The 13755-nt window shown below is 42.8% G+C and overlaps 1 protein-coding gene across 4 annotated transcripts in view; it reads right to left on the reverse strand.

The window, feature by feature from the left end:
• The window catches only part of ACVR1 (activin A receptor type 1), a 104644-nt gene that overhangs the window by 38420 nt on the left and 52469 nt on the right, over positions 1-13755 (reverse strand). For all 4 annotated transcript variants that reach the window (XM_045032436.1, XM_045032435.1, XM_045032433.1 and 1 more), the window contains exons 3-4: positions 7732-7995; positions 7001-7218 (exon numbers count right to left, since the gene is read on the reverse strand). In XM_045032436.1, the coding sequence (XP_044888371.1) occupies positions 7001-7218; positions 7732-7995 (482 nt within the window). The remainder of the gene's footprint in view (positions 1-7000; positions 7219-7731; positions 7996-13755) is intronic.

A 13755-nucleotide genomic window follows, 5' to 3' on the forward strand; every position in this document is an offset into this window, starting at 1 on the left:
AAATGACCTTATCTCTGCTTTACTCCCTGTGTTAAAACTTTCTGTGCCTCACAGGAGGATATCCTTCCAAAGCATAGAGGCTTCATTTCTTTGAGCTTTCCAAAGACCCTTCAACTCCCTATATGATTATGAGAAAGTAAAAATGCAGTGTTTACCTTTTAAAATCTATATAATCTTTTGCTTTACCTTTTCAAATTGCAGTACTAGCATATTCTTTTCATAAAAGGTTACCAGAATTGCACATTGCTGTAAATGTGGCCTTGCTAATCACAGACACAGGAGTTTACCCATAACTAATAGTTGATACATCACCATATAAAAGAAAAATATTTTTTGCTTTAAGAATCCCTAAAGGGAATCTTACATTTTAAAAAGATCTTTAGAACTTAAATTTTTTACATTTACCAGTCAAAACTAAAGAGATGAAATTTCAATAAAAAATTAAAAACCTGAAAGAGGAAAATATACGCCTGCTGTAGAAGTTTCTTTTCTTCCACTCGTCCAAGACCTGGTCCACATTCAGATTTTGTGCTCGTTTAACTTCCAGTTCAAGAGTTGATTTTTTTGTTGAAATAGTTACACACCAGTACAACCCCTCTTAGTGTAGATGCAGTTATACCAGTACAATCCTGCCCATATGGGAATAAGCTATTCCAGGATAAGTACCTTTCTTCTAGTATAAATGAGGGGGGCTGCACCACTTTAACTATGGGGTATAGTTAGAACTGTACAACTTGTGAGAGTAGGTAAGTCAAACTCAAGCACAAAGGTGCCATTTCAACAAAACCATTCCTATTCAACAAAGCACTTAAAAACATGTTGAAGGCCTAATAATTTTAAATTGAATTTAAGCATGTGCTTAACTACTTTGCTCCACAGGGGTCAAAGAAAGCACCAAAGTTGTTCTTGCATATTAAAACCCAAGATCTGTTATTGAAAACCTGTGAGTATTCCACAGGGTGGCAGCACTTGAACATTCCAAAATGAGACTTTCTGAATGTCAGCTTTAAAAAAAAAAAAAAAAAAGCACCAGGGATGGGATTCAGGGGAGTGGCTGCACTTTTTGTTGTCAACATAAGCTCACATGCTCAAAACCTATTACTAGCCCATCTTCCACACCACTATTTATGTATGTAAAACACACACAATGGACAGAATAAGTCTTCTAGAAAACAGCATGTGATCCACAGGTGCTGACTTTCCAAAGTGCTAGGGGTGTACAACCCCCAACTCTGCTCCAGGCTCTGCCTCCTCTATCCTCTTCCCCAAAGGCCCCGCCCCATCTCTTCCCACCCAATTCCGCTCCCTCCCCCGAGCACTCCACATCAACGCTTCTCCTCCCTTCCCCCTAGATCCTCCTGAATGCCGTGATCACGGAGGGTGGGAGACAGGGAGGGAGGAGAAGATGCTGATCTGCGCGGCCCCCAGAGGGAGCTGATGGAGGGCTGTCAGTGGATGCTCAGCACCTAAGTTCCCTCTACGCTGCGTGGCCGTGGAGCTGCCTGTAAGTCCCATGCAGGAGCTCAAGGCTGTGGTGGAGAGAGATGCCTCTCCTCAAGCACCAGTCTGCCCCGGCTGGGGGAAGAGGCTCCCCGCCGGCCCCAGCACAGACCTACCTCCAACCTGCTGTGGCCAGGGGAGAGGAGCCCCTGCCGCAGCCCAGTTGCACCAGAGCTGCTGCAGCTGGGGAGAGGTGACTCTCCCACAGCCCTAAGCTGGTGTGGCGAGAGAGGGCTGGTGGGGGGGTTCCTCTCCCGACCACAGCCCAGGGGCAGCCCGTACCCCAAACCCCTCATCCCCAGCCCCACCCCAGAGCCCACACCCCAACCCTGAGCCACTTCCCACACCCTGAACCCCTCATCCCCAGCCCCACCCTAGAGCCCGCACCACCACCACCCCGCAAGCCCAACCCTCTGCCCTAGCCCTGAGCCCCCTCCCACAGTCTGAACCTCTTGGCCCCACCCCCACACATCACATTCATATTGGTGCACTTAACAAAATTCATTCCACACTGGATGTAAAAATGTAGAGGGAACCCTGATCAGCACCCACCATTTTTTCCCATGTAGGTGCTCCAGCCCCAGAGCACCCATGGAGTCTGTGCCTATGATGTGATCAGGTTATTAAAAGACAATAATAATTAGGGTTAGAAGGATTAGATGAGCAGTTCTCAAAACTGCGGGTCAGGACCCCAAAGTGGGTCGCAAACTCATTTTAATGGGGTGGCCGGGGCTGGTGTTAGACTTGCTGGAGCCTGGGGGCGCTTGGGCTTTGCCCTCCCTCCTACTCCCCCCGCCGGGGGCAGTGGGGCTCGGGCAGACTCAATCTTCGGTCCCCCCGCCTGGGGCTGTGTAATAATTGGTTGTCAGGAGGGGATCATGGTGCAATGACGTTTGAGAACCGCTAGCTTAGATTAATCAGTGTCGGTAAATGTTTACTTTAAAACGCACATCATAAAAAAAAAAAATCAATAGGAGAAGAAATTTACAAATAGGCAAAGAAAGAAAAAAGCATTGGAGTCAAAATCCAGAAATTTAGACTTTTGAATTAGGCTCTGTAAATGGACTAGCAAGTGAATAGTAAAGATAGGTATGATTTTTGATTCAAGGATTATTTACTTCGTATATTTTGACATGTGATATTGACAATCTGTGCTTTAGCATTTTATAAAGCTTTAACTTTTTGAATCTCAACATCTACTATCAAATAATTGTCTGACCCCCCCCCAATAACTTCCTACAACGGCGACAATTTTAATGCTTTAAAATGAACACCAATATTATCAGTTTAAATTATTAAAAACTGAATTCTGCCAAACCTAATACACACAAGAAGGCTGAATAAAAGCTGCACAGGGCAACCTTCAGTCTGGCATTTCCTAACTTTTGAAGTGCTTGACTTCTCAACCTTAACATTCTTTTAATGTAGGAAATTACATCCATAAAAAACATCTAAATGTAAAAAACATTAATTTGATCATGTGGAGTCATACTGACTCCCAAATGGGACAAGTACAAGGTTGGGCTCGGTTGATCCACAGTTCTACCACTTGAGCTAACTGATAACTGGTAGCAGTAGGAGACTATTACCTTCTATGTGGACCTGCCATTAGAGGGGGATGGAAATACTCTGCCAGTGGATTTCACATCTATTTGTGGACGAACAAACGAATACGGAGACTCGGGAACAACAGATTTCACTCTAGGTTCTGTTGGGGAAGGTTCTCTAATATAGAGAGCTTTCTGGCCCTTATCCCCTCCCCCTCCAACACCTCTCTGCTCACATTCCTCCCTCTTCTCCACAGGTCCTATCCTTTTCCCCACCCCGGTTCCTATCTCCCACCTCACTGCCTTCTACCTCCATTTGCTCCTATCTGTCTCCCATACCAGCTCCTGACCCTGTCTCTACACCTCGCATCTCTTCCCCCTCTCTGCTTCCTTCTCCATGCTGCCTGTGCAATGAGAGGTGTGGGCTGCTGGCTGCTGAGAGCATGGGAGAGTGTCTCTGCTCTCAGTTCCTGATTTCAGCAGCACATCGATCCCCCAAAGCCAGGTGAAATAAGAGTCCTGGCTCAGCTCTGGGCTGGAGAACACAGTCACACTGTGGGGATGACATGCAGTCTGACTGGCACAAGGGATTACACATGAGCAGCCCAGATGAAGTCTTCAGTGAGTTCAGCTGCCCAGGTCTAAACAAATCTCTGCTGGGCATGCCCAACCAGATTTTTTAGCATCTTAAAATTTGGCCAAATTTCCATGAAGATCGCAAAAGACATGTTCCTGACATCAGGGTCATTCATCCCTTGGCCAAATTGTAAGTCCTTGCTCCAAGCTAGACCTTTTCAACAAAACAGTTTTGGTTTTAAAAGCACGGGCAAAACTCTTTTCTCATTCGCAAAAATGGCTGAACCCTTTTATCTCGAACTTCAACCCAAAAATTCAGCCTCAAGCAGAAAGCCACCACAGAAATTCAGCCCAAACCATTTAATTTTGACAACTGAAGATGGGTGTCGGATAATGGAAAGCTGTTGGCAACCTTAACTATAGGGAATGCTACCTGAACTAATTTTTTTTTGGGGGGGGGGGGAAGAGAAGGAAACAATACTGTCAACTGTTTAAGTGACGAATCTTTATCTTACAGATTAATTTTTCAGTAAAAAAAGTGGGACGTGACTAAAAAGTTTAAACTGTAAACTTAAAAATAACGAACAAGGAAGATTCCAGTACATTGTTAAAATCCTACTACTCTGTTAAAATACAAAAATAGATAGTAGTATATTCCAAATCCAGTTAAAAAAAATATATGATCAAGTGGATAGGTTGACATTATCGAACTTCTATTTTTCTTGGAGGAGAAAGCAGAGGAGGAAGAATTATAATTCTTGTTCTAATATTTCATAAAAACACAAATTGTGCTTTCAGGTTTCAACTAGAAATCTCTGAAGCCTCATTTCGCCCAACAAGATTTTAAGTAGTATGCTCAGAAGATAATCTGAGAATGACAAGATTGTTTTACAGACAAACAGGGCCCTTTATCCAAAATGTGAACTAACTTCGCTCTTCTTCCCCTCTTTCCCCTCCCCGCTCATTCTGGAAAGAAGCAAAATGCTATCTGCGGCAACGACTGTAAAAACAACATTTTAAGGAGGACAGCTTTCTTCATTCAGGAAGCTTAGTGCAATAAATATTTGCTACACTGTGGGAACTAATCCTAAATATAAACAAATCTGATGTATTACAAAACCCAAGATTTTTCTCCTCTGAGTGCTTAAATCTGGAACATGAAAAGTGAAAGAATTATAGCTGGGATGAACACTCAGCTGTGACAAGGAACTATCAATTTTGTACATACTCAAAACTCAGTGGAGTCACATTGGATGCATTGCATACATAAAGTTTCATTCTCAGGGTACCATGTAATGTTTAAATTGGAAGTTGCTTTTAAAGTGAGTAACGTCACCTTATTCCTTTTAAAAAGAAAGCTTTGATGTATTCTTGTTTGCTGGCTGATTTGACCTTCCCTTACTTGAACATTTTCAAGGGGCACTAGATGACTCAGGTGGGGGCAGGGGGGAGAAGACAGAACAAGTAGAAGAATGGCCACTAGATGTGGTTCTTACAGGGCAGAGCTGAAGCAGAGCATTATGAGGAAGCTTCCACTGCTTATGCCACACCTGTTCTACAGCCAGGCAAACTTTAATAACTTTGTCTTGAGTATTTCAAGCTATAGGACAGAGGCAAGTTTAGCTCCTCCTCTCAACAAGCTCTAGATGAGCTGCACCCCCTCAGCTGGAAATCTCACATCTTCCACCAGTCTCCAGCTCAACACTGAGCCATTCTGAGATATAGCCTGATTCTCTCCTGTACTAGGATGCACTCCAGATTTTTGCTACCTACTCCTAACTTGGTTTCTGTGCTGCAGGGTAGAGACAAGGTAGGGATGCCGGACAGTAAAAAGAGGCAGGACTGGCTCTTCGGGTTCTAACCTGCTCCTCCTCCTAATCAAGGTATCCTCTTGACAATGGTGCCACTTGGTGGTCACTTCATAAACCTAGGAAAATGATAAACAACTTTCCCGAGGGTCAGGTTTCCGAGTCCATCAACTCAGCACCAATCCACAAAAACAAGTTTTAGAAGCATCTCACTTTATAATCTCCCATTTATTTAAATGCAGGCATCACTTCACGGCTCCCTGAGTAGGGATTTTACCACTTGACTGTTCCCAAGCATCTTTGCTTTAACAAGTCCTCACAACTTGCATGGCATCCACCAACTTTCAGGCAAAGACGTGGGCAGAAATTCTTGAAGCAGTCAGCAATGCTCTGTTACTTGGTGATGGGGACACCTTAAAAAAAAAAAAAAAAGCATACAACCACCAACCTATTTCTCTCCACCTGCAAAAGCCAAGTGCCCATCTTCTGCCAGTCCAAGGGAGAAAAGACAAACAGACAGAGTAGGTCTCCCAAAACACAGAAAGGTCGAAGTACATGTTAATCTTAATATCCTAGTGGTTTTCAGTCGACATTTCCTCTCTCAAGTCACTCTTTAAACCTTTCTATATCTCTTAACAGTCAGGTTGTAATGACAACACAGAGGAAAAGTTACAGTTTGCTTGCTTCCCTGTGACACACACAAAAAGGCTAAGATTTAATAATCAGAAAAAGTGATGATTCTTCTTCTTTGTATTTATCTTTAGAAGTTTCAGGTATATCAAATTTTGTCTTCCCAGTTGCGGGCACTCTCTCAGGCTTCACGGTGTTGGTGTCATTTGATATTTAAACGGCAAGAACTTTCGAAGTGAGGTGTTTTTTGTTTTTTGTTTAAGAGGAGACTGAGTAAACGTTGACAAAAAATAAATACAAAAGTAAAGTAGGATTACGGTTAACCTGCTTACCAAAAAGTCCCCCCTCTCTTGCATTTACTCATATTTCAGCCTCTTCGAGTCAAAAATCTCACTCATTCTCCAGTTATCCAGAAATTCTTCAGCAAACATAGGGAAAACAAGATGTGAAATTCCTAAACAAATATGATTGTAGAGCCATTAAAAATATCCCCACCCAACTACCTTTCAAGACAGTTATACATCATGGACACACAGGCATATTTGCCCTTTTCATGGTGAAGCTTAAACATACAACACTCTTGTAAGGTAACCTGAGCAACTCTCCTGTCTACATCTACCACATCTACACTACAAAGGCTTTTTGGTATTGCTACACCAGCGAACCCTCCTGGCATAGATGCAAATACCACCAGCAAAAAAGTGCTTGTACCAGTTCACTGAGCAAAATATGCTATACCAGCCAAAGCTCTTTTATCCAACTATAACTGTATACATACACACGGGAATTTTGCAGATATAGAAATGTCACCCCGTCTAGCCCCCCCAAAAAATAACCCAACATTACTATACCAGCACGAGTTTCTAGTGTAGACCTGACCAGAGAAAAATTGAGACACAGAGGTTAAGCAATTCCTACCATATACAAAAGGTTACTTACTGCCAATGTACTGTCGCCAACATTTGATGCAATGAGTCCCTCAATTGTGCCGTACTCTGCATCCCTAGCATTGAGCCTTTCCATGTGGTTTTGCTGTATTTTTCGAATAATCAGCACAGCTAACGCTGAAAATATCATCAGCACTATCACCGGAGCCAGTATAACAATGACTAGCATTTCCATGCTGTAACCCACAGCTTCTCCCTGGAGGGTTTGCCCTTGGTAAGAAAACAGGAAAGAGAAAGGAGATTAAGAACTCCCACAGATAGTAGTTTAAAGACAAAATTATGCTGACATTTTCATTTGTAGTCAACTGAACTAAATACCAGTCACAGACAGTCAAAGCTACTTCATATAAATTTACATTCACAGCCCACCGCCACCAGTACCACCACCAAATCTTTTATGGCAATCCCATCCGTGGTAAAATCCATTCAAGTTTTTGAAATTCAGAATCACAGGGGGCTTCAGAGAGTTTTATCAAAGTCAGTAACCCAGAGTCAAAACTTACTGTTTTGTGCACTTTAGTCCCCAATATTCAGCAGCAATCAGTGACACTCTGATCATGCAGCTTGCAGGCCCCAACTACACCCATTCTTAGTCTCCTCTGGTTCAAGTGGCAAAAGCCTTATGCCCAAACCTTAGTTTGCACTAGGAGAGAAGAACATTAACAGGCAAACGCCCGACTAGAGACTTCTTATAAAATAGCTATTTTAAAATTAACCTTTCACCTTTAGTAGGCAACTGTGCTGTGATATTCATGTTGCACAAATATCCCTGACAGCACTCGACAGCTTGGTCAGGAGACGGGGGTGTTTTGCATGTCATTTTCCCCTGTTCATAGACTTGGAAGCAGCCTTTCTGGTAAACTTTAGTGCCATCATTTATGCTCAGGGAGGCAAAGCACTGCTGGCCCTGGCAGCGATCTCCATTCCCACAGGACATGCCTTCACACACACACTCGTAGTGGACCATATTTAGCTTCAGCTCTTCATCTGCAGAGGGGAAGAATTGAGGGGACATCAGCATATGCTCTTATTTCATTTCAGGTACATGCAGAGGATATAGCTATTGTTTAATTCAGTAGACGCTAACTCACTGACTTTCTGTTTAAGAAGGCAGTCGTTTGAATAGAAATTAGTGCCACTCACACTAACTGAGACCTGAAGATGTTAACAGACCCAATTTATTAAGATACCCATTTATGAGCAACTAGTTTGTACCTGCTCAAGTGTCTGGTGAGGATTCTACTCAGCCAGAACATGTCACACTTGCCATCTTCTTAGTTGTGATCTGTCTAACTGCAGAGAGTAGAAACTGTATACCTGTGCTCCTGGGGAGAATACCCATCACCAGCAGGCACTTGAATCAGCAGTGATTTAATCGGGCACCCTGGTCAGTAGTGTTTCAGTCCTCATGAGCATTTCTTTAATTGCAGTCTCCTTCTGCCCAGAGCAGACACATAAAACACCAGACTTCTGATGTCACTATTTTACAAACAGTGGCCTGCCAGGACAAAGCTGAGTAGAGAGTCCATCGGTTGTAGTAACAGTCATTTCAATTAACGAGCAATAAAAGAAATAGCTGCTCTGTAGACTTAAGGGAATTCCCTCTTTATACTTTATAACACTGTCTGGTCACATTTATGTAAGTGATTCAGATCTTCTTGATATCTTGATTTATTCAGTGCTGACAAGACCAGACTAGTCTGAGTTTTCTGCAGACTTTCATAGTTGAGAAATAAATTTTGCATGAAAGAACCACCTCTTGTCTCATGGAAAAGCTACAGCACACTTAGGCCTACCGGAAACAAAATTCTCTCTTATGAGGAGGTCTCACCGTTGCTTACTTTGTAGGTCCCCCAATTCGCTGGTGAGCTAGTGAGATATACCAGGTGATTGTATAGCAACCTGCCAACACTCCTCCACCGCTGCTTCTGTAGCCTCAAACTTAATTTTATTCAGACCAAAAAACACATACACAAAAAACTATTGATACTATAACACCAGCAGCTTACTGCAAAGTGAAGAGCAGTGCACCACATTATTCCAACTTGAGCAGACCACCAGCTGAGAAGGTACCACAGACACCCCAACAAGCCCACTGATTGAGAAGACCTACACAAACCAAACAGGTTCCAGGAGCTGAGGAATGTGAACTCCCAAATTCTTATTTTTAAGTTTTTTGGTAAATCCAAAAGTCTGGCAGTTTCTTATGCTGTTGTGTGGAGGAGGGCGGGTATTGTCAGCACTAAATTTCACTGGTAACATTGTATACTGAGGGCGCAGGAGGCAGACAAGAAAAGATATTTAAAAAAAAAAAAAAACACACACACAAAAAAACCCCACAAATAGTCATGGAAAGAAATTTCCCAGATTCAGACAAGATCAAATACCAATAAATTCTCCAGTAACCCAGAACTTTTTCTGTAAACTTATATAATTTATCTCTCATCAGAATGTTAGTCTGAGTTCCAAAACCTTGCCCCTCTCTCTAGATAAGCCAAGTACAAGACAAGCGGCAAGAAGTTGCTTAGTACTTCAGGATCTGTCCCCTCTGGAAGCTTAAGGGTTACAGCCTAGTGCTCAATGGACATTCATCCCCAGCACTGCTCAGCTACAGAAAAGACCAGGGCCTGAATAGTGTAAAGTGCGGTAAGCCACTCAGAACTCAGAGATGCATTGTTTAAAACAGGGGTCGGCAACCTTTCAGAAGTGCTGTGCCGAGTCTTCACTTATTCACTCTAATTTAAGGGTTTGCGTGCCAGTAATACATTTTAATGTTTTTAGAAGGTCTCTTTCTATAAGTCTATAATATATAACTAAATAATTGTTGTACGTAAAGTAAATAAGGTTTTTAAAATGTTTAAGAAGCTTCATTTAAAATTAAATTAAAATATAGAGCCCCCCGGACCAGTGGCCAGGACCTGGGCAATGCGAGTGCCACTGAAAACCAGCTCGTGTGCTGCCTTCGGCGCCCGTGCCATAGGTTGCCTACCCCTAGTTTAAAATATGCAAAAAGTATAAACAGCACTTCCACACAGCCAGAAACAACTTGAGGCACGGAATGTAGTCAGAACAAGCTACATGCAGCACTTAAGGCAAGTTATGAGGCAAGAAGCCAATGTTAAAGTATTTCCATCACCTAACCATTCTTATCCCAATACACTTGCATACTATGTGAAAGAAAACATACAAAATAACCACACAGCAATACTTACAGTCCATGCACTTTATGATGTGCCCCAAAATTTCTGACTTGCCACATTTAGAAGATATTCTAGCAGAGACTTGCAGTGAGTTCTCAGACTTGTGTGCAAGTTATAATTTTTATACACGCAGTATATTAGTTCATTACATAGTATTAAAAATTAGAGCTAGATTACAATTAATCAAACTAATTAATATTAGTTTGATCACTTACATGCTAAACTTACAAAATTCAATGATTCACAAGGGACATCCTGTTATTAGTGTAAATTAACAACCTATTCATATGGAACAAGAATTAGGATATTCAAGTCTTTATACCAATAGAAAGATATTTCTATTTCTTTTAATCTATTATTTCATGGAACATTCTTGGTGAGCCGTTTCCCAAGGCCACTAAGCCTCTGAATTCACATTCATCCCAAAGAAACCTTTTTTGTATGGAGATGCCTACAGGACGCCAGCTGGCTGGTTACAGCTAGATTAAATATTTAGGATAAACTAAGAATAGCCACCCCAAAATATTCATTATGTTCGTTCACATGAAATAATGTGCAAACTGAACACTTTACTTTGTAGGTTGTACCCAATTTCTATTTTTGAGAGATAGTATGTGCCTCAAAGAGCTCACAATGCCCTCTTTCATATTTATTTTGGAAAGCACTTAACACATACATACCCCACCACTGCAAATACATAATATGCATGTTTCTGGTTCTGTGGGAGATCTCTCTTTAAAAATCTCTAGAGATAGGCTGGATTCACCTCTGCATCCAGGTAGTGCTATGATAGCCACTGGGCAAACTTCTTTTACTGATGAATTACTATAATTTCAAAGTTTACAAAAACTCTTAAGTTTGGCTTGGACAAACAGGATAAACTAGAGATGATTGTCATCCGGTGGCCTTTCAGAGCCAACCAACAGAGGGCACAGTGGTGCACAATGGTTAAAAGGATCCCCCACCTCTGAGGCATATTATTTCACCAGAGAGTAATGCAAGGTCTCTACAGAAAGCCTGTGTCACGTCAGTCATGATAATCACCACAAGACGTATGTATACACTCACACAAGATCATGTTTTCAGGTCTGAATTGGGGCCAGCCACCAGAAAATGATAAACATCTTCGCCTGAAAGAAACCAGTTTATTGGTCTGTCTACAGAATATCTGCCTGAGCACAGTGCTAATCAAGTGATTGCAAATTCTCCAGGGGAGACTCTAGACAGGAAAACAGGGTAGGGGTTATCCCGTTTCCAGTAGATGAAAATGGATTTTTGGACTACAGCTGTAGGTACACTCTGGCTCCTTCACCTAGGAAGGTAAGCGAATAGTGGATTTGCTTCATGAAAAAGAAAAACATAGCCAGCCAGGCTCGTAAATGTGAAGAGAAGAACTTTGGGTAAGATGAACTTCCTTAGATAACAGGCTATCTTGTTAGTTAAGTCTAGGCTCTAGTATGTGTGTTATAGTTTTATTGTCTATGTAACCCTTCGTTTCCAATATTTCTGGCTGCTATCATTTGAATCTCTGTTCTTTGGTCAATAAACTTATATTGGTCTTGCTTTGTCTAGAAAAGAACCTAAGCCCTGGTCTACACTACAGGGTTAGGTCGAATTTAGCCGTGTTAGGTCGATTTTATAATGAATGCGTCTACACAAGCAACCCCGTTCCGTCGACTTAAAGGGCTCTTAAAATCGATTTCTGTAATCCTCCCCGGTGAGGGGAGTAGCACTAAAATCAAACTTGCTGGGTCAAATTTGGGGTAGTGCAGACGCAAATCAATGTTATTGGCCTCTGGGAACTATCCCAGAGTGCTCCAATGTGACCGCTTTGGACAGCGCTTTCAACTCCGATGCACTAGCCAGGTACACAGGAAAAGCCCCGGGAACTTTTGAATTTCATTTCCTGTTTGGTCAGCGTGGCGAGCTCAGCAGCACAGGTGACCACGCAGTTCCCCTCGAATCGCAAACTAGCTCCAGCATGGAGCGAACGGGAGACACTGGATCCAATTGTTATATGGAGAGAAGAATCTGTGCAGGCAGAACTCCAATCAAAAAGAAGAAGAAATGCTAATATATATGCCAAAAATCGCACAGGGGATGATGGACAGAGGCTACAACAGGGACACACAGCAGTGCCACGTAAAAGCCAAGGAGCTCAGGCAAGCCTACCAATGACAAAGGAGGCAAATGGTCGCTCTGGGTCAGATCCCCATACATGTCGCTTCTATGATCAGCCGCATGGCATTCTAGAGGGGGGACCCTATCACTACTCCACCACTGTCCGTGGACACCTGCAAGAGGGGAGGCTCACGCAACACGGAGAAGGAGGAGGAGGGGAATGCACAGCAGGCCTAACAATTTTTACTGTAGCATCTTCATCCTCTGCCTCAGACAATGTTTTTAGTCCCAAAAAAGAGTAACCCCCACCCCAAGATGCCAGAACCACTGGAAATGGGCCACAAACCACCTCTCATTCTAGTCCAGCTGCTGGAGTGGGAGATCAAGTGAAGAGTGGCCTCACCCTCCAGGCATGCTGCTCTGTTCAGGAGCCTCAAAGCATGGGCCCCAACCTCTCCCTAGTGGAGATTTCACTTAAGGCTGGCTGTGGTAGATGGGTCTTTCACGGGACTCTCCTAGAGCTACACATCTGTGATATGCCTCAGAGAAGTCCAACTTGCCAGGGAAGCCAGGTCAGGGAGAGCAAAGATGTGACTGGAGGAAAAACACAAAAACACAAACAACAAAACGCAGATGCTCCATGTTTTCTCCTAGTGCACTTAACTCAAAGAGACAGAAGAGTGGCTCGTGGATCAGGTTGCTAGCCTTTTCTTCCACATCTAAGAGCCTTGTATTATATATAAATAATGACTATGTTCAATACCTAATTGTAAAAATCACCAGTGACATTCTGGCCACAGTTGGTCTGTATTAACTCAGTTCTTCTTCTAAGCAACATCATCTCCATGCATTACCAGAGACCCTACGGTTAGATCTATGCTGCAACATAAGCCAGGCCTAGGCTCAAGCCTAAGCCCCTCTTCCCTCTCTACACAAATCACGCTAACCCAAGGCTCAGATCCAGGGTTCCAGGGTCCAAGCCAGAGTCAAGCCATGACCCAGGGTTCAAGCCCTGTTACTTTGCAGGGTACAGGCAGCCCTGCTTGACTTTGGTCCTGAGAATCCCTCCGAAGTGTCTCTCAATCCCATGGGCCAACTTCCTTTGTCCTCTCTATCACAAGAATCTCCAACTGACCCAGTGAAAATGGAAGCAACTCTTCCTTGGCATACAACTGCAGCTCAGACTAGCAAAGTGCATCCACAGATTGTATGTCAGCAGCTTGTCTCCCCCTCCCCCAATCAAAATGGTAGCCAGGAAATGCAAACAGTAAAGAATATAGAATATCTTTAAAGTATATTTTTACTGGAAAGACAGGTTTTGCTAGGGCATTCCTCTTTCTTAAAAATAACCTTGCATTCTCAAGCTTGTAAAGGAGGAAAAAAATTCCATTTTCAAATCTATTTCATTTCAGTTAGAGGTAAATCC

This window comes from Mauremys mutica, chromosome 10 (genome assembly GCF_020497125.1).
Source record: "Mauremys mutica isolate MM-2020 ecotype Southern chromosome 10, ASM2049712v1, whole genome shotgun sequence".
In the NCBI taxonomy this organism is placed as follows: Eukaryota; Metazoa; Chordata; order Testudines; family Geoemydidae; genus Mauremys; species Mauremys mutica.